Genomic DNA, 25,356 nt, shown 5'->3' with positions numbered 1-25,356 from the left:
TATCCTTGATCAAACAGCACTTTTTAAAATCTGTGCTTGCTTTTGAGCTAGTGCTAAACCTGAAGGGGAAATGTTTTCCATATATGTATATTCCCTTTGTAAAATGAGGAACACACATGTTTATTTTTGACTACACCCAAACTGTGCCCTTCTGAAATTGTCATTTCCACACATATGCAATCTATATGTACTGTATAAATGCCCCTATATACACGAGATGCTCAAAATATGATCACCGCAAAAAAAAAAATCCAAATTTATGGGGCAGAAGGGATAAATACGCTAACAGAACTGCTTCAGCATTGTGTTTTCAATTGCTATGGATAGGCAGGTTCCCTGTAGTCCTGCAGAGCTTGCCTGTCCCTCACTATTGGACACATGATAGTGAAACAGCACCCCCACAGTGGTGCAGTGATGGATAGAGCAGATCACATGATAAGTGATGGGCAAAGAAGAGCGACCAAGATGATAAAGGGGAGGAACTCCTCTCGTATAAGGAAAGAGACGGCTGAGGGAAGATATGATTGAAGTCTACAAAATCCTGAGTGCTGTAGAATGGGTACAAGTGGATCAATTTTTCACTCTGTCAAAAATTACAAAGATTTGCTTCAGCATGCAGAGAGAGAGTTTCGCTTTTTTCAGCACATTAGGGGGACACTCGAAGTTACAGGGCGATACTTTTTAAAACCAATAGGAGGAAATATTTTTTTTCACTCAGAGAATAGTTAAGCTCTGAAACGTGTTGCCAGAGGTTGTGGTAAGAGCAGTTAACGTAGCTGGTTTTAAGAAAGATTTTGATCATTTCCTGGAGGAAAAGTCCATAGTCTGTTATTGAGACAGACATGGGGGAAGCCACTGCATGCCCTGGATTGGTAGAATGGAATGTTGCTACTCTTTGGGTTTTTGCCAGGTACTAGTGGCCTGGATTGGCCACCGTGAGTATGGGATATTGGGGTCCGTAGCATAGAATGTTGCTACTCTTTGGGTTTTTGCCAGGTACTAGTGGCCTGGATTGGCCACCGTGATGACAGGTTACTGGGCTAGATGGACCATTGGTCTCACCTAGTAATGCTATTCTTATATTCTCATACAATAAGCAGCTGGGCACAGTTCTGAATATAATGTTGACAGATAGAACAGAGTGCAGCACATGATGTAATCATGGTGTGGAATGTCGTACAAGAAAAGACATGAGGCAGTGATGATGAACAGAATGTAGCCACAAGTGTGGTTCTGAATACTAATTTTGATTTGTCCTCCTCCCCCACTGCCAACAGAATTTCCCTACCCTTGGGTCCCCAAAGTAAGCAAGGGGATAATGTGGCTCACTTGGGATTTAAAAATTCCTTCAGGCTTTCTTATACCTCCCTAGAGTCCTCACATTAGGGTCTTTTTTTCCCCCCTAAAATATCCAAAGTGTTTCATTAAGTATAGGGGGTAAGTATTATGTTTATCTGTAACCCACCCATTCAGAGGAATTTCTAGGAGAGTAGGAACAACAGAGTTCTTTGGGTAAATATGAATTAAGGATTGTTGAATATAGAATCTAAAATTATGGTTAGATTTCTACTGATCTAGCCGAATCCCAAAATAGTCTTTATTTTTAAGAAGCAAGATTTTCTTTTTCTTGTGTTTGATTAAAAAAAATAGCTACAGGAGAAATCTCTGTTAGTCACCTCATCTGAGATCCTCTTCCTTATTGTAACCAAGGAGAGCTACAATATGAAACTTTGCTTCATCAAAACCATTCATGTCAAATGTTTACAGCCGACTACTCACTTCATTATATTTATACAATTTTACAATCTGCTTCTCTTTACCTGCCCAGCTATAGCTAATAAAATTCATGGTAAATGTCAGAATGGCTCAAACTGATAACAGGATCCTAAAATATTCCAGTTCTATGGCAGCCCTGGGATTAGAATTGAAGAACAGGGAGATAAAGTGACTTCCCATTGCTCAAGCAGATAGTCTGTGGGGGGAAGAGATTTGAATTTGTGAAGTTCAGTGCTACGGTCCCTGGACCACACACATTACACTTCTCCCTCCATATTCACAGGTTCAGAACTCGCGACTTCGATTATTCGCAGGTTTTATCTTGCTGACCACACCCCCACAAATGACATCATCCTGGAATGCAGAGAAAAAAGTTTGGTGTTTTTCACCACTTGCGTGCTGAGAGACAATTTCATTTTTCAGAACTTGCTTCAGCGTGCAGAGAGAGAATTTCGCTGCAATACATAATTTGGTTATTTTTTAAACAATCGCGAGTATCAGCAATAAGTTTTATTCGCAATTTCACGGTATTCGCAAGGGATATGACCAAAATTCCATGAATATGATAGAAAAAAAGCTTTGCCCCTAACCCCCACGAATATGGAGGGAGAAGTGTATTGTCATTGGCTAGAAAATGGCATCTGGAAATTTATTTTACTGAATGCAAAGGTATAAAGCATACCTTTTACTGAAGCTCTTTCTCTAGAAAAACATACACTGTTGTACCTGAGCCTTGATATGTGTAATTAGGATTTCTTCCATCCGTAGAATCTATCCAACTTTTTTTTTTAACTTTCAGTGTGTGTGGTCCAATAGACTGGTGATTAATCATACTCACAAGCCATCTGCTTCTGTTTTTCACAAAAAGGAAACTGATTCGGTAAAAGTGTATAGGTTGTACAGTGACTGTTTACAGCAAGAGGATATTTGACAATGCCCCACAGTGCTGGGATAAAACAAAAGGGAAACAATTGGCGTTACTTGTCAAAATTGCTAGACAGCATTTACATATCAGGATGATGGGGATTTCCTTTTGCAGAGGTCAATTCTTAACAATGTACAGTACAGGGACGCTGGATCACATGTTGTACTTCTGCCCCTTAATATTAGTCTTCTGGAAGTCAATCTGGGTTACAATTAATAGGATATTGGGTACCTCCATGTCCATGTCCGTGGAACTATACTGCAACCCAAGTCCCTAATGTCTGCAGCTGAGAATAAATTACTTCTTATAATGACTGGGATTGCTAAACAAATTATCACAAAAAACTGGAAGAATTGCGATAAACTGAATCACATCTTTTGGTGGGAATCCCTGTGCTTGTGTTATCGATACGAACGTATGAATTCAGAAATAAAGGGTTATGGTAAAAATTTTAATAAGATTTGGGGCCCTTTAGCAAATTTTATATCCACCAATTAATAGTTCAAGCTTTCCATTTTATTGAGTTTTACACACATCCGGATTGGGAGGGAGGGAGGGATGAGGGGGAGGGGAAAGGTGTTTATATTATTATTGTTAGTAATAAGTGCTGTTATTTGGGTGCCAATTGTATTTTTGTATGCACTTTGTATGTTATTAAAATGAATAAAGACTTATACAAAAAAATAAAATAATGTACAGTATCAAATTGACATTGTAGTCATAAAGCTATCGCAGCACCTTCAAAAGCATCCAACTGGTATCCAGGGGCATGCAAAATGTATGCTGGAAATTCATTTTCCTTCTTATTGCTCCGTCTTTGTGGAGCTAAGAGAAAGTGCAACTCTTTTATGATTTCTGTATGTAAACGTACCATGAAAAAAAAAATTATAATATACATCCATACCAGAGTACGAAACAGCACAGCGAAGAGTCACTGATGTAAATGTAAGGGGGGAGGGGGTTCCCCCAGTAACAAGGTAATTGATGGGATGGAATCATACTCCAGGGCCCCAACAGAACACTTATTTCTTCCCAGTGCTCTCCCCATTTTGCTTTTCTCCTAGGGAACAGAATCTCTCCAGGGGAAGAGAAATTAGGTCCTTACCTGCTAATTTTCTTTCCAGACCGGCACAGAAATGGATGGGTTTACACTCCTGTACCAGCAGGTGGAAACAGAGACACTGACTTTTGGCTACAGTACAAGTGGGCTGTGCAGTCCCTCTTACAATCAGTCTTTACGAATAGCCAAGCAGAAATCAACCAGGCTGAATAAGAACCTATAACTCCACACTCACATGGAAAAGACCACGGAATAGTCCCAAATTGGACCAGGGAACCCTGTTGGATACTGATTAGAACAAGAACCCTTCAGAATGCCCCACAGTTCTCCAGCTAAACCAGCCAAACCAAATGCTGCTGTTCTTTAAACTCCCCAGCAACAACCAAATCCCGCAGAAAAAAAAACGTGTTCTTCACAATAAATCTGAACAAAATGGCCGGTGTCGAGGGACTAAAAGAAAGAAAATTAGCAGGTAAGGACCTAATTTCACCTTCTTTAGCATCTTTAGCATTTTTTAGCATAGACAGGATGTACCACAGCAATAACCATCATGGGTGGGACCCCCGAAGGGCCTCCACAAGAACACGCTCAACGAACACTGCATCCCGACGTGCCTGAACGTTCAGAGCAGTGTAGAACAAAGGAATGGAGAGAAGACCAAACTGCAGCTTTACAGATATCCACTGGAGGTACAAGAGAAAATTTAGCAAAAGAAGCTGCTTGACCCCGAGTGGAAGGAGCCTTGAGAAATTCCAGAACGGGCTTCTTTTGGAGACGCTAACATAAAATCAGGGCTCAACAACCCCGGCGGCAATCCAAAAACCAAATCATAGAATGAGCAGAAGACACATTTAAGACCTGTTCCTATCTCTGTAAAACAGGAGGAAGGTCACCTGAGGCAGTGCGCAAAATGGACACGCTTCCTGCCAAAACTGAGGGAAGGGCCTTTGCTTAACTGTCAACTGAATTAATATGCACTGAAGCCAGATTCGACCCTGCTGCAACAGAAAAACTGCCAGCCGTCCTAGCAGTCGCAGAAAGGGAATCACTAGCCTCCCCAGCGGTCCGCAACACCAAATCCGCCAGACTGCCGTGAACTAAGGAGAACCCGGCACACCGACACCCAATGAGATGCAATGTCAATGTGCCTGGCCTTCACCAGGTGTTTGGTATCAAGAGCCATTAGCATTGATGACGTCTAGGCTAAATTCTTCCTCTTGTTTGGTCAGGACTTGAATGATTACCAGTCCGCCCCTGACATCAAGGATGAACAGTGCTCTCTAAATCTGATTCAGCTCCTAGGATTCATGTACACTGATGCATCTGATGCCAAAGTCTGAGCACCAAAAATATGTTTGCACTACTTCTCTTGACCATAAAAATCTCTCCTGGACATCTGTGAACACAATTTACAATGAAAGGGCTCATGGTTAGGCCCTAAGCATTGCCTGCATCACTAATGGGTGTCCATAATGTATAAAATCATCTTGTATAAGATGCATTTTTTAAAGCTTTCAGGGGATTTTCTGGGATATCTCTTCTGGAAAATAGCTGCTGTGAAATCAAACCTGATTTTGGAAATAATTACCCTAACTGGGAGGTCCTCAAATGAAAGTCTACACCAGGCTATCTGAATAAACAAAGGAAAATTAACTTAAAAAAACCAAACAAACAACCCAAGCTATGATGCTAACAGGGGTAAAAGAACCACACAACAATGAGATGACATGAGAAACTTACATGCATGAGTTAGATTTGCCTACCTACTACTTCCATTGAATGCAAATCACTCATACATATTTATGATCAATATCCTGATAATCTGTGGCCTTCAAGGACTGAACTTGAATAAGCCTGCCCTAGGAACTAGTCTAAATAGGAAGCTTCCCCCACTTAATCTATTTTCTGCATGGCTAAAGCTAAGAACAAGAAAAAAAATGAACCCAATCATTAATCACAATGACAATAAACAGGACCATGGGTGGGCCATGAGCAGAGTTCCAACTCATGGGCATAACTTGGCCCCACTATTTCTTAAAATGTAGGCCAATGCTATTCAAAAAGTAGCCCCACCCCACACCTTAATCTTTTATCAAATCTCAAAATCTCACTCCCTACCCTGACCCTTACTCCCTTATTTGGTCATCTGACTCGTAGTACTAGTTCTGTGAGATCACTCCTATGGGCCTGTGAGCGTTATTTTATAAGCAGAAATTTCTTGAGCAGAAACCAGCAGGGATTGTTCCTGTCACCGAAAAGACACCTGTAGGTGTCAGGAGCATGCAAAGACTTGAAGGTGAAAGGGGAGGGGTTGTGACTTGGGTTTTTCATAAAGGATCATGGAATAGGAAGAGGACTTTGAGATCTGCCAAAAGATCAAGGACTGAGGACCAGCGGGAGGGATGGGAGCAGTGGTGTAGCGAGGGTGAGTGGTGCCCTCCCCCGCCCCCCCCACCCCCCTCCGCCGAGTATGCACCCCTCTTCCCTTCCCCTGTACCTTTTTAATTTTCTAGGCGTGAGCAACATCACAAACTTGCTGCCCACGTCATGTCGGCTATCCCTCTGACATCACTTCCTAGGCGTTGGGCCCAGAACTGACATCAGAGAGAGGCGACACTGACGCGGACAGCAAGTTCATAATGCTGCTCATGAAGGGAAAATAAAAGAGGTAGGGAGGGAAGCGAAGGGGTGCATGCACGTGGCAGAGAGGAGGATGGGAGCCTGCGCCCCTTACAAAGACCGTGCCTAGGGTGGACTGCCCCCACCCCTTACTACGCCACTTGATGGGAGGGGGTAAAACGTTTTTCTACATCAGTGGTCCCTTTTACAGCATTCCCAAGAATATTGGTCACATGTTGCCTGGCCATTGCTTTAGGGAGAAAGTTCACATACTACTGAGACATAATAAGGAAAATTGCCAAGGCCAACAAATGTCTTTCCTGTAGAGAAGGCAATCTAAGGTGATAAAAACACTTCCAGCTAGGTGGCTTGGTCACAAGGATATGCTGAAGACAAATGCCATAGGTTGTTTAGCAAAACAAATTATAGAAATAAAATTTCAAAAATGCCAAAAACTCTAAGTAGGGCAATTTAGGCGTATCACTAGAAAATCATAAGGCAGGAGAGAGAAAAAAAGTTGTTTTTTGGTTTGTTTTTTTTTTGGGGGGGGGGGGTCAGCAGGAAAGCAACAAATTTTATTATCATATATACTAAATAAACTATTCCCCCTCACACACACACTTTTATCAAGCTATGCAAGAGGTTTTTAGTGCATGCCGGTGAGGTAAGTGCTCTGATGTTCATAGGAATTCTATGAGCGATGGAACATTTACCGCATCGGCTCTTGCTATAAACCTCTAGCACAGTTTGATAAAAGGCGCCTTAGGTCTGTTACTGTGATGTTAATTGTACAGATACATGGTGAGACCCCATCTGGAATACTGTGTACAATTCTGGAGGCCGCATTATCAAAAAGATGTGCGGAGGGTTGAGTCGGTTCAGCGAATGGCCACCAGGATGGTCTCAGGTCTCAAGGATCTCCCGTATGAGGAACGACTGGCTAAGTTGCAGCTGTACTAACTCGAGGAACGCAGAGAGAGGGGAGACATGATCGAGACGTTCAAATATGTCACAGGCCGTATCGAGGTGGAAGAGGATCTCTTTTTCCTTAAAGGACACACGGCAACAAGAGGGCATCCGTTGAAAATCAGGGTTGGGAAATTTCATGGCGACACCAGAAAATATTTCTTCACCGAAAGGGTGGTTGATCGCTGGAATGATCTTCCACAACAGGTAATTGAGGCCAGCAGCGTGCCAGATTTTAAGAAAAGATGGGATTGGCATGTGGGACCTCTTCATGGAGGTAGTTAGGGGGTGGGCCATTAGTGTGGGCAGACTAGATGGGCCGTGGCCCTTTTCTGCCGTCATGCTCTATGTTTCTATGTTTCTACTGTAAACTGCTGAGATGAGGAATGGTGGGCTATGCATTTCCATGAAATCAATAACGCTCTACAGAGGTATAAGAGAAGTTGGTCATGTGGAGCGGTCTCAACAGAAAAAAACTGAATTGAGGGAAGCTGTGAAAAATATCACAAAAGGGCCACTGAGAGGCTTTTTGGTTTTTCCAGGAAAGGTCTGTTTGGTGTCAAACATCCATGTGTTTGATTTGGTGAACTGCTGGTTTTCCAGTAAAAAGAGAAAATGCTGTGAAATGAAACAAAAAAAACCCTGGACTCTCAATTTTATACTATATTTTTAATAAATATAAGCCCAGTGATGTATTACTACATGCATGTACGTAATTCCTGAATGTAACCCTAAACTTGAGAACTACAATCTAATCTAAATATCGGGCCTGTAGTTCAGTTCACAAAATTACAACTTGGAATCCCAGACAACACTTTAATCAGAATGCAAATATTTGTTCAGTGGTTGTTATGTTTTTACAATCCTGTTCTCTTTTTGGGTCACTGTCATACGTCTCATTTATACACGATTGATAAGCGTAGACAAAATGACATTGGCTTTTCCCCAATAAATAGGACACTAGTTCCAGGAATAGAGAAGTTAGGCCTGTGAGAATTCTGTCAGGATGTCACAACTTATCCCTCAGGTGATGGATATTCATATGAATTTCTCATTCTTGCCATGAGAGATAAGATTAAAAGTTAAATGTACTGCACTAATGGCCAGCAATAAAATCTCTAACTTCTAGACCATAATTGCTCATTTTGATTTATTATCTGCTGCTCTCAATGGATTACACTAGGACATCACACCACGTACACTGTCCAATATAACACTCATCATAAAACCTCGCCCTCCCATGCACATTTCTAGACACTTGTTAAAAGCCCTCTTTTAAAACCACTACCCAAATCCAACCTTCATTTCTCACAACCAGTTAATTATGTAAAGAAGAATGTGGGTCATCATGGAGCAGTAGCATAATTGGACAGTCAATTTTGGGAGGGCCTACCTTGAGGAGTGTGACTACACAAGTACGCCATCGAGCCCTGCCTGCCCCCCCCCTCCCCACATACACACACACCACACACTTCCAGAGCTGTAATAGGGCTTAGCACAGTCATCAATCTCTCCAAACACTCCACAAAACTCAACATAATCCAAAATTTCCACATATGCAGCTATGTACTTATCTTAATAGTTGTAACCTGGGACCAACTGAAGTTTTGGGAGAGATCGATGACTGTACTTGGCCCTATATTACAGGACCTTAAGAAGGATATGGCGATACTCAAGAGGGTCCAGAGAAGAGCAACAAAAATGGAAAACCTTTCATATGCTGAGAGGCTGGAGGTTGGGGCTCTTTTCCCTGGAAAAGCGGAGACTTAGAGGGGATATGATAGAAACTTACAAGATCATGAAGGGTATAGAGAAGGTAGAGAGGGACTGATTCTTCAGACTGGCGGGGGCAACAAAAACTAGAGGGCACTCAAAAAAATTGAAGGGAGACAGATTCAGAACAAATGCTAGGAAGTTCTTCTTCACTCAGAGGGTGGTGAAAACCTGAAATGCGCTTCCAGAAGAGGTGGTAAAGCAGAGTACGATTTTGGGTTTCAAAATGGGATTGGATGAGTTCCTGAAGGAGAAAGGGATTGAAAGGTACAATTAGAGGGTTACTATACAGTACAAAATGCTTTAGAGTAATAGATCACTTACAGGTCATTGACTTGGGGGGCCGCCGCGGGAGCGGACTGCTGGGCATGATGGACCTATGGTCTGACTCGGCAGAGGCGATGCTTATGTTCTTATGACACGTATTGGACTGAATATATGGGCTTGATTCTCTTTTTCTCCACATATTTCTCTTTTGTTTTAGGTTACTTGGGATTGTGTTTTAGGCAGCTGTCTTTCTTATAGTTGTATTATTTTCAATATTTTTAAAATTGAGTTTCTTATTTTGGCATCACAGACCTGTTACTGCTTGATCTCATGTGGCTCACCACCACTTATCCCTCTAAGAAGTTGGACGCTGACCATCTGGGGGGGGTCACGTAATTTAATTATTTTTATTTATTTATATTCTTCATATCCTACAATTCTATGCAGATTACAAATTAGTCAGGTACTCAAGTATTTTCCCTATCTGTCCCACACTCTATTTAATGTACCTGGGGCACTGGGGAATTAAGTGACTTGCCCAGGGTTATAAGGAGCAGTGCAGGATTTGAACCCACAACCCCAGGGTTCTGGGGCTATAGCTCTAACCACTGCACCACATACTAGTTAGTTGGTGGAGTGATTTATCTGGTTAATTCCGATAACGAATGAGACTCCTCCATGCTAACTAGTTATGCAATCCCCGGCAGTCGGTGTCCAACTTCTTAGAGGGACACGTGGCATTCAGCCACACGAGATTGAGCAATAAAAGGTCTATGATGCCCTTAGACTTGCCAATCAATTTTCAGGAAACCAAAGCCTTTGGGTTCCGGGGGAAGTATGGTTGCAAAGCTCAAACTTAAAGAAGCTGATGGAAGAGCACCACCAGGAGTGGAGTCTACTGCTTATTTTATCTGGGGCCAGGACTCTCTTGCTGTTCGTGTTGCGTATTCAACTAGCCTCTATGGCCCAGATTCTGTAAATGGTACCTAAATCGGCCGGTGCCTAGAAAAACAGCACCAGCCACATACAGGTATCAATCATATTAACATAACCGTAGCTACCAGTGCCTAAGAAAAAACTTAGGCACCAGTAATGTAGGTCAGAGTTATAAAGGCCTACATTACTAGCACCTAAGGTCAGCTCCGTCCCTAACTATGTCTTCTTTAAACTTAAGCACCATTAGACACCATGTAATCTTTTGTAAACCGCATAGATCTGCAAGGTTATGTGGTTTAGAAGATGTTATTTATGTTATGTCATGTCAAAGGTGCAATTTCAGCATCTACTTTCTTTTTTTTTTTTTACGAGATTCTAATTGGGTTTTAAACAGCACAGTCAATTACCGTGTTGATTAAAGCCAATTAAAGCAATTAAGTTAGGCATTAGAGAATGACACGGTGACAAAATTCATCACCGTTCCCGTCCCCGCGGATAACCGCGGGAAACCATCTTCATGTCATTCTTTAAAGAGAGAGGGAAGAATCAGAGTATGAATGGCCACAGCCACTGACCCTCAAGCCTTGCACTGAAGAATGCTGAGATTGAGCAGCAACATTCCAGAGCTGAGATTGTGACATCATAATGCCTCATTCCACCAGTGCCTAAGAGCCAACCTCATCAGTGATGTCACAATGGCTTCATTATCCTATACTTGGCTCAAATAAGAATCAGAGTATGAATGGCCACAACCACTGACCCTCAAGCTTTGCTTTGAAGAATGCTGGTGTAGAAGGACTGAGGTTGAAATAGACACTAGAAAATGACATGGGATTATTTCCCGCGGTTATCCGTGGGGACGGGAACGGTGATGAATTTTGTCACCTTGTCATTCTCTATTAGGCATCTTAGGCGCCTAACTTATGGCGCCATTTACAGAATATGGGCCTATGATTCCATGAGTATTTATTTATGACAACCTAGGGTTTTCCTTCATTTTATAACCCACCTTTCCCCAATTTAGTCCAGCTGTCACCATGACATTCCTTGGACAAGGATCACACACTGTAGCTCTTTCCAAAGCAGTGTATGTGCACTCTGGGTATAACAGACCCCTGCCTTACGGTTCATGAAAACTACCTCCAAAGCCACTGGATACCAATGTTTGTTTCTTGTTTCATGCATGACAGACAGTCTATTACCAGGAGGAACAGGAAACGCACGAGGACATAGCCTTGCCGTATCCCCCACTATGACTTCATAAGAACATAAGCAGTGCCTCTGCTGGGTCAGACCAGAGGTCCATCACGCCCAGCAGTCCGCTCACGCGGCGGCCCATCAGGTCCAGGACCTGTATATTAATCCTCTATCTATACCCTTCTATCCCCTTTTCCTTAAGGAAATTATCCAATCCCTTCTTGAACCCCAAAACCGTATTCTGTCCTATCATACCCTCTGGAAGCGCATTCCAGGTGTCCACCACCCTTTGGATGAAGAAGAACTTCCTAGCATTGGTTCTTAATCTGTCCCCTCTTAATTTTTCCGAATGCCCTCTTGTTCTTGTAGTTTTCGAACGTTTGAAGAATCTGTCCCTCTCCACTTTCTCCATGCCCTTCATGATCTTGTAAGTCTCTTATCATGTCCCCTCTATGTCTCCGCTTTTCCAGGGAAAAGAGTCCCAGTTTCTCTAATCTTTCAGCATATGAAAGGTTTTCCATACCTTTTATCAATCGTGTCGCTCTTTTCTGAACCCTCTCGAGTATCGCCATATCCTTCTTAAGGTACGGTGACCAATATTGGACGCAGTACTCCAGATGCGGGCGCTTCATCGCCCGATACAATAATAAAGAAGTCTATAATGCCATTCTCCATTCTAATGCAGAATTCAGATCCCTCATACATATTTTTGAAGATATTTACACAACGCCATGAATGCCATATATCCTTAAAATTTACATTGATTCTTGCTGAATTCAGCCAAATGCCTTCTTTAAATCAACAAAATTTATTGACAACGGTGTTCTGAATTCTATGTTTTGTTCACTGATGTTACACAATGTGAAAATCTGGTTGATAACATGATTGTCCTTCATGGAATCTAGCCTAATCCTCTCACGGAATTTCATCAACCTTGTTTCTCAGGCCATGGAGTAGCATCATGCCAAAAGCTGTCCCTTGTCCCTCCAGTTATTGCATTTGGTGGTATCTGTCTAATGATCTCTCCATGTTACCAGTCTTCAGGAATGCATTCCTTTTCCCAGCAGATGTTTAACAATGATGTTCAGTTGTTTCACCAGAATAAAGTTTAACAGATACTTAACAAATAAAAACAAACAAACAAACAAAACCAGACAGAAATACCCCCAACCTCCTTCTCACCCTCTCTTTCTCCCGTCCTAATTAGCAAAGAAGTCTTAAGAAGAAAGATGCTGTAGGATGACAGGACTTAACAGAGATCTAGACTTCCCATCACACTATAAACCATAAAATTATACTGCTTTGTCACCTTCTGATCACCCATCCATCGCTCCCTGTTTCTCACCCCCACCCCCAGACCCAACCCATCACACCCCTTCTCTTTGAGACTGTCACTGGAATACTTTTGTGTTTTACTTATATATTCTGATATTATCCTGACTGGAGGAAGACGATCCTTGCTTCAAAAGGTAGACAAAAAATATATTAAAGTTAATCTGATAAAGCTTTTTATTTTCTTTTTCTGTGTTGTTTTATTTCACTATCTGTTTGAGTACAGCAATCTCAAACAGACATCATATAAAGGCATAGCAAATACTGTAGTATCCTGGAATCATATAGCAAGTTATTGATCATGCTACTGCACTCCTGTAGCTAGTTATATAAAATATTGTGGCAAAGTGCTGGAAGAGCATAGTTTGTATGATAAGAAATGTTGCTTCCCTGGTCGATGACTTGCACCTACTAAAATCAGAATTCTTCATTTTCTGATGTCTTACCTTTCTTTGATTAGATGGCAACAGACTTCGGTAGAGTTTCCTCCCTTGTTTTCCAGCATTCCAAATGGTAAAAGATATCCAGTGCACCAGGACCTTATCTTGTAGAAATCTGACCCGATGGTTCCATATAGTTTCCCTACAGCGATTTGGAGAAGTTCAATAAGTCAGTCATTATTTTATCAGTATTTACCACTGCAAATGATCATGAGCGAGGATGCATCTGAACTGTTCAATAACTATTCCAAACTCTGCAAACACAATACATTGATTCTAAATTCACATCACAAAGCAGGGTCATTTCATGTCAAGTGGTCCAGAACTCCCCACGTGACCATCTCAGAAATTGCAGAAATTTTTTCAGGATATATGTTGGGACCTCTAATGAAGATATCCAAAGTTTTGGGGCATGATCTTGACAAGGTCTAGCGTTAGGGACCCCTTCATTTGGGCCACTTTTTGTATCCACAGAAGAGGTCAAGTGTGGACCCTCCTTTAAACTGGACCAGTTGACATAGAATTACCCAGCAGGAACTTACACTCCATGAGATGTGATGGGATCTTTGTGTCACTGAATGTTTTAAGGTGCCAGCCATTCACAATTATAAATTTGCCAATGTTGAAGGTAGCTGTACCTTTTGTGTCCCAGAGTGGAGAAGCTAGGTGGTCAAAATGTGACATGGAGAACAGGGGAAACCAGGGTTCCAATTTACTGATGCTCCTTGTCACTTTGGCCAGGATTCACTAACCTGCCCGATAAGGCCTGATTCGGGCAGGTCCGATGAATTCAGGAAACAAAAAAATGCAGATGGGGGTGATCGGAGGAACGCCCCCATCTGCCTGCACGGCTCGCGCATGCCCGTGGATTTATCCCGCTTTGGGTTAAACCCACGGGCTTGCACAGGCAGTCAGGGCAGACGTGTCGGGGCAGGCAGGCATGTTCGGGCCCAATTCTCCTGCTTCAATGTGGCAGCGGCAGCCTCTTCCCTCCTTCCCTTCAGTGTGAGTCCATGGGTTTAAAGCGGGGCTGCACTGTGGCGTGCAGCCCCGCTTTAAACTCGCGGGCTCGCTCTGGAGGGAAGGCGGCAGAGCCAGGGGGAGCAGAGAGGACATGTCAGGCAGGCATTCGGGGCAGGCAAGCCCAGAGGTGCAGGACCGCGAGAGCCAGGGCAGGCAAATCGAAACAGGCAGATCAGGGCTGCAGGAGATCGGGGCTGACAGGGCAGAGAGCAGGGCTTCAATAGAACAGGAGAGTCGGAAGGAGGTTTTCAACTGCTCCCCAGCAGTCGCTTCTTCCGTTGATCGGCCAGCCCTGTCCAATGTGAAATTTTTAGTAATGAATCACGTCGCTGTCCAATTTGCATGCGCTTCTACTCATTTGCATGCACGGATTCGAAGCGGATTGCAGGAGAGGTAAGTGAATCAGGCCGGAGGAAAATTTGCTCATTAAGGGGTCGCAAACCGATCGGTACACGATCGGTTTGCTTAGTGAATCTAGCCCTTTGTCATGTCACCCTTTCACATGCAAATAAATTGTTTAATGAGCCATTAACTGGCAATTAATTGATGTTAATAATCAATTACTACAGTTAATTGGCAATAATTGGGATGTGTGTGAACCATTTGCTTCAGCGCTATTCTACAAGTCCAGGTGTCTAAATACCCTGGTGTACAATGCAAAATGGGGCGTGGCGAGGGGAGAGATGTTCTGAAAAGTTGTGCACATAACCAAATACAATGAGTTGAGTGCTGGCATTTATACCAGGTTTCAGTCAATGTAAATAAGTGCACATAACTTTGGGCCCATGAAACAGCTCCAAACACTATTCTACAACGAACCCATAGGGCCAATTTCTTCCTGTGCTGATTGTTTTGCGCCATTGAGTATGCAGCCCAGAGACTTAGGGGCTCATTTTCAAAGCACTTAAGACACACAAAGTACTGTAGTAACCTATGGTATTTTGTGTGTCTAAGGGCTCCTTTTACGAAGCCGCGTTAGTGGCTTTATTGTACGCAACTTTTTAATCATGCACTAACCCCTGCACTAGCCAAAAAACTACCGCCTGCTCGATGAAAGATGTGTTTCCTGAAGAAATACCACTTCAGCTTTCATGCACCACACTTCCTTAAACATTAAATTGCGTTCAGTTGGAGAATTTGGGCCCATCACATTCAAACATAGAAACTGTATATCTCCCATTAGATCCTAGAAGTAGGTAATTGAGCCATTACACGTACAACTATTTGTATTTATCCCTCCTGTTTATCCATTCCAGCTTTGCTGTGAGGCCTATAAACCTTATTTATATTATACCTTTAGAGGCCCCCTAATAAAAAGCAGATGGGCAGGCCAGATAGACTAGTTCTGTGTGTTCCCAGAATGGGATTCCCCTGAATTATTACCCCCACCCCCAGAACTGAATAAGTGGTATCACATAATTAATATTGCCATACCAATAATTAAAGGAGGAGATCAAGTCCCACAACCAAAAATATTGACTATAAGATGAGATATCCTCTCCTATACACAAATGATATATCTACTGCAAAAGGCACAGGATTGGCAGAGATAAATTATAAAACAGCCATATTCAAATAAATGGGTAATAAAAACAATTTAGCAAAGTAGACAGCATTACAACACATTACCGGCCTCTCAAATTTCAAAGGAACCTGAAGATCTTCTTGTTCTTTGGATTCACCAGGATGGGAGCCACCAGTCCCTTAAAGCATTACCGTAGTTAAGTTTTTCCAGTGCAAGTCAGGCAGACATATGAAGGTTGCCATTGGAAATGTCTCTTGCCAGTTCCCACCCATTACCATCTTGGTTTAGATTTAATCTTTTCCATGGGGTGGACGATGTCTCAATTATAAAAGTTTCAGGTAATAGAGATTGTGCCTCTTCCAAAGTATGAAATTGTACCAATTTCTCAGCATGATAAACAGCAATAGCAAAAGGGTATTGTGATTTGTATCCGACGCCTTTTTCTCACAAGTTAACGTGTTAGAGGCCTTATTTCCCCCCTGTGCTTTAGTGTAGTTGTTGCTAGATTTTGGTAGTTCAATCGGGTAAGTTTCCCATTGGACTGTTTCCCACTTACAGGCCTGAATAAGCACAGCTACTTTAAAATCTAAGAAACATTCAATGATATCTTTTGGCCAATCAGGGCCGCCTCATCCTAGTGCTCTTACCAATTTGATGTCATTTTCTATGATAGGGTTAAGTTCTTCTTTCAGAAACATGGCTGCAATTTGACCACGGTTTTACAATTAGTGAACTGATAGGTCTGGCACACCATGAATACGGATGTTACACCGTCTACTATGGTTTTCAAGTCTTTGATTTTATCCAGTATAAAAGTCTGTTTTTGGGCAATTTCTTTAAATTGAGCCTCTGCATGATCATCTATGTGGTCCTATACCTCCTCCAGCCTATTGTCAGTTCAGAAATCTCACCTCGTAGATCCACTGCCAAAGAGGTTAACTTGGACCACACTGCCTTAAGATCTGTGCGGATTTCTTGTAAGATAGTATCGAAAGAGTCTGAGTCACCCTCTGAGCCTTCTGGTAATGTTGTAGGGTCCACATCTGCCACTTCATTCTGTACCACCTGATCAATTAGTGTTGAGTCTGCTTCTAGCGTGGACACCATTTTATCAATCATGTGATCCTATGGTCCCAGTCGGAAAGCAAATTTAGCTAAATTAAAAGCATCCTGGATTTCAATAGCATTAATTTCCAGCAGTAAGTGCTCTAATATGGTAACAGCAATAGCTGCCAGCCCCTTTCTCTAAGAGAGAGGATATCTTGCCGTTTATTGGATCTGAGCTCCGAGCTGCACTTTCAGCGGCCATCTTGGCCGGAAACTGGAACTCCCCCCTAGGCCATCATATTGAGGCAAGAGAACCCAAGGACTGCTCCCTACCAGCCCCCCCCCCCCCGGCAACACCTCCATTACTCACCAAGGAGACCATCAGTAGTAAGGTTAGAGAACAGGTTTTGAAGGGGTGTGGGTATGTCAAAACACATTGAGGGGTATGGATATGTTAAAGGGGGATAAGGGTGGGAGGAAGTGAAAAAGAGAAATAGTAAAAATGTCAAAAAGAGGATTTCTTTTATTATTTTTTTAAAGCACCAGCCCAACCCTTATAAAGTGAGCAGGCCTAATTTGGTGGCCCCCATTCAGTTGTTGCAACAGGGAAAGTACAATATTCCTGGCTGCAGCATTGCAAAAAATAATTTACTTTGTGATTCAGTTTGTGAATCCCAGAGTAAATTTTCATGCAGTAAAACACACAGTATTTTACCACAGGTTAGTAAACAGGGCCTTAATTTGTCCACTACAACTAGCAATGTCATGGTAGTACATTTTTATAAACTATGGAATCATTTATCTTTCTTTTTGCTCAAGAAACTATGCAAACTCTTGTCATCTGATTGTGGAACTAGCATCACTGCATGCACTTCTAAGTGAGAGGGGGAAAATGCAACTCTGGAACACCAAGGAATAGCTTTAAATAGTAGAATAACATGAAGAATATAACCAAAGGAGGAAGAAAATAGATTAGAAGATGGGAGAATGAGTGTTAAAGGAGAATGCAATCCTTATGCACTAAGAATAAATTTTATACATTTTCATCAGAGTAAAATGTATCTGGCAACCAAGTCTGCAAAGGAGAAAAATATTTCTTCCACCGTATCATAAGCCTGACAGTAAAAAATGGAATTCAGTAAGCCTGCAGATGTGTTCATGCCACTGAGCATATTCATGTCTGCACATCTGAAACAAATTCCACAGAGTAAGCTTCACCAATCAAAATGTAAACGAAGGCTAGACTGCGACCAAATGTTGGAGTCACATTAGTTCTGTGATCAGCATAAGAAAGCATCTGGGTTGATGTTATTAATTCCCACAAGCATAAGCTGTAAATTTAAAGGTACAGCACTACCATTACAACTGAGTAAAGGGAAATGGGGTGGCAAGTTAACAGAGGTGATTGGACAATAAAAAGTTACAATTAAAAAGGTCTATATCCAATAAAGAGTGAAAAGTCAATAACCCTATCAAATCCACTATGTATATACTTTTACCCATTTTTGGAGCAAGATTAGGTTGGGGAGGAGAAACATCTGAGCATTGGTTAGGTCAAAAAAGTACATTTTTAAAATTTCCTTTGGGGACAATACTCTGGTTACCATAAAATCCCAGCGTACTATGCAATTTATTCCCTGAGTTCAGAGGATAACAGACAGTACGTCAAGATCCATTTCTGGCTGTATCCAAAACTAGGCTAAAAACCCACCTTTTTGAGGCTGCTTTTAATTCTTACTCACCTGTTCAGTACCCATGTCGGTTTTAATCATTCCCACCATAAGCAAATCTATAATCTCTCATTTGTTCTGTTTGTCTATTTTGGTCAGATTGTAAGCTCTGTTGAACAGGGACTGTTTGCAGCAGTTGATGAACTCTGCAGCAAGGTTGATTTCGGGAATCCCATGTAGAGAGCATATTACTCCGGTGTTGGAGCAATTGTTCCCAGTAGCACAAAGGATCTGCTTCAAGGTTCTATCAGTGGTGCATCAGAGTTTGTCTAGTGTTGTTCCTCTGAATTTTCAAACTCTTATGGGAGGTATACCAACCGAGGAGATGCTTAAGGTCTGAAGGTACAGCGAGATTAATTTCAAGGAAGGAGAATACTGTCCGGTATGAAAAAACAAGAATAGCACTGATGTCCGTGGCAGAAGTAAAACAATGGAATCTCCTCCCTGGCATCCTAAGGACCTGTTCAGATCAATTACAGTTTAAGCACATGCTAAAAACTCAATTGTATGTAGATGCCTTCCTCTGATGCTAGGTGGAAGGGAGATGTTTAAGGAGGAATCAGAACTTTGAACAATGCTCTTGAGTCATTAACGATTGATGACATGTAATCCTACTGTAGTTCCCTGCTACTTTTAGTGGGTTAAACGTGTGTACGTAAAGTATTGTTATATGTTGCTCTCTGAATCATTGTGAATGTTTTACGCTGTAAACCGCTTAGTTATAGGCGGTTAAGAGATTTTAGAAATAAATAAATAATAAATATATGTTTAGTGTACAGTGCTATGTACATCTAGTAGCACTATAGAAATGGTGAGTAGTAATAACTTTTGAAAGGTAGGCACAGATTTATTAAATTTGGCCACTTAACAACAGTATTTACTGCACCAATTAGTTTGTTTCCTATTGCCTATCATATACAATTTAAAATTCTTACACTTGCCTTTAAGACCCCAAACTGTAGTACCCCTTATCATTTTGTAGACCTTGCTATCTACCCCTTATGTACCCCCTAGTCTCCTTTGTTCACTTAACGACTTTCATCTCCATATTCAGTCCCCAAGATGTGCTACATTGGAATAGTGCTTTTTCTTGCCCCACACCCTCCCTGTAGAATGCTCTTCCCGCACTCCCATCCCCATCTCCCAGTATAAAATGAGCTTCTTAGCATTGAGTGCATGCCAATTGTTAGCACATCTTAGAAATTCCTGACTAATTCCTGCCATTTATGATTCCTGACTAATAATTGCTTATGGACTTTTCTTCTAGTGATGTGAATAAACCTAGCTATGTTAGCTGCCTGAAGTAAAGGAATTTTGGGTTTAACTCACATCTTTAATAGTTCAAGATGAGTTATATTCAGGTATAGTTGGTATTTTCCTGACCCTGGAGGGCTTATATTCTAAATCTGAACCAGAGGCAAGGCTAAGGGGATTGCTTAGGATCACAAGGAACAACAGTGGGATTTAAACCTGGCTTCCCCTGTTCTCAGACTGCTGCTTTAACCATTAGGCTATTCCTCCATCCCATAAGTCCATTACTCAAATACCATCTGAGTTGCATTGTGTAACCCTAGATCACTGCGGGGTCTTTTTACTAAGCTGCAGTAAGCGCTAGTGTGTGCTTCCTGCGTTTTAAAATGGCATGCGCTATTTTTGTTTTTGCACAGAGGGAGTGCGTCTGGGGGGCAGAGAGTGGGCATTTCTGTACTAATCAGTCAGCATAACTACAACGTGAACCCATAGGCCCAAATTCTCTAAAAAGCTGCTGAAAGTTAGGCATCTACATTAAGCTTGCCAGCGCCTAATTTAAGTGCTTTAATTGGTTTTAAGTAGGGCACTAATGGGTCGCGCCATTAAAAAAACAATTAAAAATTCATTTAAAAATTAGACGCTACTAGGCGCCCTCCATAACCAGTGCCTAGTGACGTTGAAGCCCAGAAGTGGATGTATTTAGGACTGGCGTAAGTTCGGTGCCGCTGGCTGCAATTCTTCAAGGACTCTAGACACCGGAAATGAGGCCTTTAAAACCCTGGCCTACATTTCCAGCACCTAGGATTCTTGGTAGGTGCCGGTATCCCCAATTCTGGAAATGGCGCCAGTCCGTGATTGTCATGCAGAAAGTGCCGCTTACAGAATCAGCCCCTTACTGCCTACAAAACAAGTACAAGTTGGTAAGTACTAACACAGTAATATTTTTTTTAATGGTTGGGCTAATGGTGACATTAGCACATGGCCATTAATGCAAAAAAATGGAAAATTGACCATTTTACTGCTGTGGTTGAAATGATGTTAGTGCACAGGAAAAAAAAACCTTGCAAGGACATGCTAAGGCTACTTTATACCACAGCTTAGTAATAAAAAACCAAAACAACTTGAGTGCCCCGGTATTTAAGGAGTTCTGTGTTAAAGAGTCTTTGAGAGTAGTAGGCAGAGATACATCTTGTCCCTGCACCAGGTTAAAAGTTTAACAGTGTTTTATTAACATTTGCTTAACTGCCTTCATTCTAGGGCATCAAGGTGGTGTATAATTTTAGCATTAATAATAGAGGTCTAAAGACACAGAGAATAGAAGTTTAGATTACAAGCAACTGCACACCCACTTCTTCTTCCCTCTACCCTCCCCCCCCATCATAAGATTAGAGGTCAAAAGCTTTATTGGAGAACCATGTGTTTAAGCCTATCTTAAATTTCTTGAAAGAGTGTTATGAGTAGAAATCATGTGGGAGTGAGTTTCATAGAGAAAGGGAAAGAACAGCAAAGGGTGAACAATGAATACAGTCAAGATGAGCTCTGAAAGGGGAAGGCATGACAAAGAGAATCAGCTGTGAAGGCTGGAGAAGTCTTGCAGGAGTATATTGGATTCAACAACCTGAAAGAGGACCATCCTAGACTATATCTGAGTGTAGAAATTTTCTAGCCAGCCTCCCAGTATGAATAGTGAGATGAGGAGCTGGAGGGTTTCCAGAGTGTTCTTGGAGGGCAAATATAATAATTTCTTTCCTTTAACTGCCAATCTGACAGCAATTGTCATTAAGGGTTGAGTACTTGTAGCATTATATGAAAATATAATTCTGCTTGGAGTTAAAATCTGTAGCATGATATGGTTAATGTTGCTTGAGTTATGAATTTTGAATTTAAATTATTGCCTGACCCAAGAGATTATTAATTTAATGGATTTAAAGTAAAAATTATTTCTGACATGGATTCTGAAAAGACTTGCGTCCACCCTGCCTTTAGCCATCTTTTCAGGAAAGTGTTAAATGCACCTATTCAGGGAAACCAAAGACATGGCCAAGGACAGACTAATCCACAAAAGCATGGCTGGGTGTGCCAGTAAAGGAAATACCCCCCCCCCCAGTCTGCAAGAAAATGTAATCATGACATCACCAAGGGAAAGACTGGACTGCTCTATGATTGGATGCGATGCCAGAGACTGCCCCTGAGTTTTGATGCATCATGGGAACCAACCACATGTATAAAGCCATACAAACGCTCTGCCTTCTTCCTCTTTTCCTTGGATCACCGCCCTGGATCACCATGCTGCAACATCTCTCAACGACCATGTGCTTAGCAACATTTTGTCTTGTGTGGCACTATTTATTATCCTTGCTTAACGATCCTACTTGCTTTACCTGCTTGATTTTAATTTTGTCATTAATTCTGCTCTAAAAGAAATAAATTTTTTAGTTTGTTTATAAATGTTCTGAGTCTTAGTTCTTGAATAAATATTAACATATATTATACTTTATATATATATTACAGAACTCAGTTTTAATCAAATGAGCTATATTCTTTCCCCCTATTAATATTTCTTTATAAATTATATTGCTCTCTTTGGTGGAGTTCCATCCATTTAATAATAATTTTGTAACATACTGACTAGGGTCTATACCAAATGAAAAGAGGACACAAGCTTGGAGAAGAGTTGTCTTCAAGCCTAAGGTAAGACAATTAGCAAAATGACTGTCATCCCAAGAGTGAAGTAGAATAAAGCTGGAGTATAGCTTGGGAAGGAAAAGAGAAGACAGAGGTATGACATTCTTGGGAGAGTAATATCAAATAAGGGGTACTGGAAGCTTTTTCACACAATGCACTTGGCTTGCTGCCCAATGAAAACTCTGCTTCTGAATATGTAAAACTGCATAGGAGAATGAGCCAGCAGGGAAGCTTAGGGAATGAGAACAAATTGGCAGTTTATATTTTGAGGCTGTGATAGAGGAGATCCTGACTTCTAAGGAGACAGGAGCTTAACCTTGTTTCCTGGGGAGGAGAAGGGTCCACTTCTGTGAGGGAGGGAGTGAAGAGTGAAGTATCACTCAAAAATGGGGGTTCTCAACCCAGTCTTTGATACACGCCTGGCCAGTCATGTGTTCTGTATACCCACAATGAACATGCATGTGATAAATTTGCATGTACTACCTCTATTCCATGCAAAACTCTCTTATACATATTCATTATGAGTATCCAGAAAACCTGACCAGCTAGGTGTGTCCTGTAGACTGGAAGCCCTGATTATGTATACCCTAGAGGAAAGGAGAGACAGGGGAGATATGATTCAGACGTTCAAATACTTAAAGGGTATTAACGTAGAACAAAATCTTTTCCAGAGAAAGGAAAATGGTAAAACCAGAGGATATAATTTGAGGTTGAGGGGTGGTAGATTCAGGGGCAATGTTAGGAAATTCTACTTTACGGAGAGGGTGGTGGATGCCTGGAATGCGCTCCCGAGAGAGGTGGTGGAGAGTAAAACTGTGACTGAGTTCAAAGAAGCGTGGGATGAACACAGAAGATTTAGAATCAGAAAATAATATTAAAGATTGAACTAGGCCAGTTACTGGGCAGACTTGTACGGTCTGTGTCTGTGCATGGCCGTTTGGAGGAGGATGGGCAGGGGAGGGCTTCAATGGCTGGGAGGGTGTAGATGGGCTGGAGTAAGTCTTAACAGAGATTTCGGCAGTTGGAACCCAAGCACAGTACCGGGTAAAGCTTTGGATTCTCGCCCAGAAATAGCTAAGAAGAAAAAAAAAAAAAAAAAAAATTTTAAATTGAATCAGGTTGGGCAGACTGGATGGACCATTCGGGTCTTTATCTGCCGTCATCTACTATGTTACTATGTTACTATGAGAATCTGTGTTCTAGATTAAGAAGGAATGAAGCAATCCCCTAAGGAATATGCCAAAAAAGACGACTTAAACAACAGTGCAAGCAAGTCTCATAGTACCACAAGGAGAGAGAACTGTGGAGTTCAGTCACCAGTACAGTTCAGCAGTTTTGTAAAATACTTTCTTTTTATCCTATATGTTAATCTCCCACTTTGTCTGTGAAGTAACAGATGCATTGATATTTACTCACTCAGAAAATTATCAAGTCAATATTCAACTGTGGGTTGGCGTTTTCTAAAAATGTTTTCTGCAGTAGCTAAAAAAAATCCAGATAGTGCTGGTACTCAGACAGCAGCCAGTGCTGAATATCCAGGTATTTTGATATAACCTGGAACAATTAGACACCCAAGACGAGTACACTAAACCCCTTTTGAATGTTTATGACTTTTTGAGTAGTTGGAATAGTTATCAATATAGTAGAATACGCAAAGTGCAATGATTGAACAAGTGAAGATTTTCGCTAGGGGTAAAACCCCGGCGTGATCTTTTTACCACCATTCCATTGGTTCTGAGCACTTTTTTGTACTTAGTTTGAATATTCACGTTTTCATATAGAAAGTGTGGCATTTTTTTGTATTAGTATTTTGATATAGCCTTCAAACCTTACCCCTACACCTCTGCCCTCCAACCCAGCCAGCTGATTAAGCATTCCCCTTAACTGTATCCATGACATCCTGTTTGTCTGTCTTGCCTGTTTAGATTGCAAGCTCTTTCGAGCAGAGACTGTTTTGTTACTCTTTGTGATTCTGTACAGTGCTGTGTGCATCTGATAACGCTATAGAAATAATTAATAGTAGTAGTAGTGTGAAGAGTTTCAGTCTTTGGTAAACAGAACTGAGCTTGTGATGTCATAATGCCTCATTCAACCAATAAGAGCCAACCTCATCAGTGATGTCACAATAGCTTGATTGTCCTGCACTCCCCTCTTCCCTCCAACCCAGCCAGCTGATTAACCGTTCCCCTTAACTGTATCCATGACATCCTGTTTGTTTGTCTTGGCTGTTTAGATTGTAAGCTCTTTCGAGGAGGGACTGTTTTCTTCTTCTTTGTAACTCTGTGCGTGCGTCTGGTAGCACTATAGAAATAATTAATAGTAGGAGTAGTAAAGTGGTGATCAGCACTGCTATCTGGACAGAGCTGGTACAAAGAGAGCTTTATGCCTTGGTCTTCTGCCCATGGATGGAGGGATTCATGCACTTCTCACGACTGAGAAGAGGGATTGAAACTTTCAGCTCTCAAGAAAATTGTTCATTCTGCACTGGTCACTTGAAATTCTTAAACATATGACAGAAATGCCAGGGCAGGGATATGAAAAACACAAAGACTGCAACTGTGGCCTTCTGTAACTGTTCTATGGCTTGATAGGTTAAATCATTACCTGCATGACAAAACTCAGAGATCTAACTTATTGTGTCTGGGTAATCTAGCAAAGATGTCACCATCTGCTGGCATTCCATTTCAGAGTTTCTGGGAGCCATGTGAAACTGAACAGCTTTTTCCACAGATACGCAGCTTTACATTTTCATGGTCAAATCTTTAAAATGTGTCAGCATATCACATTCTTGTTGCTCTTATTAA

General features: G+C 41.6%; 1 protein-coding gene across 6 annotated transcripts in view; it reads right to left on the bottom strand.

Moving 5' to 3' along the window:
• The window catches only part of B3GNTL1 (UDP-GlcNAc:betaGal beta-1,3-N-acetylglucosaminyltransferase like 1), a 315,188-nt gene that overhangs the window by 21,626 nt on the left and 268,206 nt on the right, over nucleotides 1-25,356 (bottom strand). For all 6 annotated transcript variants that reach the window (XM_033961211.1, XM_033961214.1, XM_033961213.1 and 3 more), the window contains one exon: nucleotides 13,298-13,433. In XM_033961211.1, the coding sequence (XP_033817102.1) occupies nucleotides 13,298-13,433 (136 nt within the window). The remainder of the gene's footprint in view (nucleotides 1-13,297; nucleotides 13,434-25,356) is intronic.

This window comes from Geotrypetes seraphini, chromosome 10 (assembly GCF_902459505.1).
Source record: "Geotrypetes seraphini chromosome 10, aGeoSer1.1, whole genome shotgun sequence".
Lineage (NCBI taxonomy): Eukaryota > Metazoa > Chordata > Amphibia > Gymnophiona > Dermophiidae > Geotrypetes > Geotrypetes seraphini.
The sequence above is the reverse complement of the archived record's forward strand: the minus strand, read 5'-3'. Positions and strand labels throughout refer to the sequence as shown.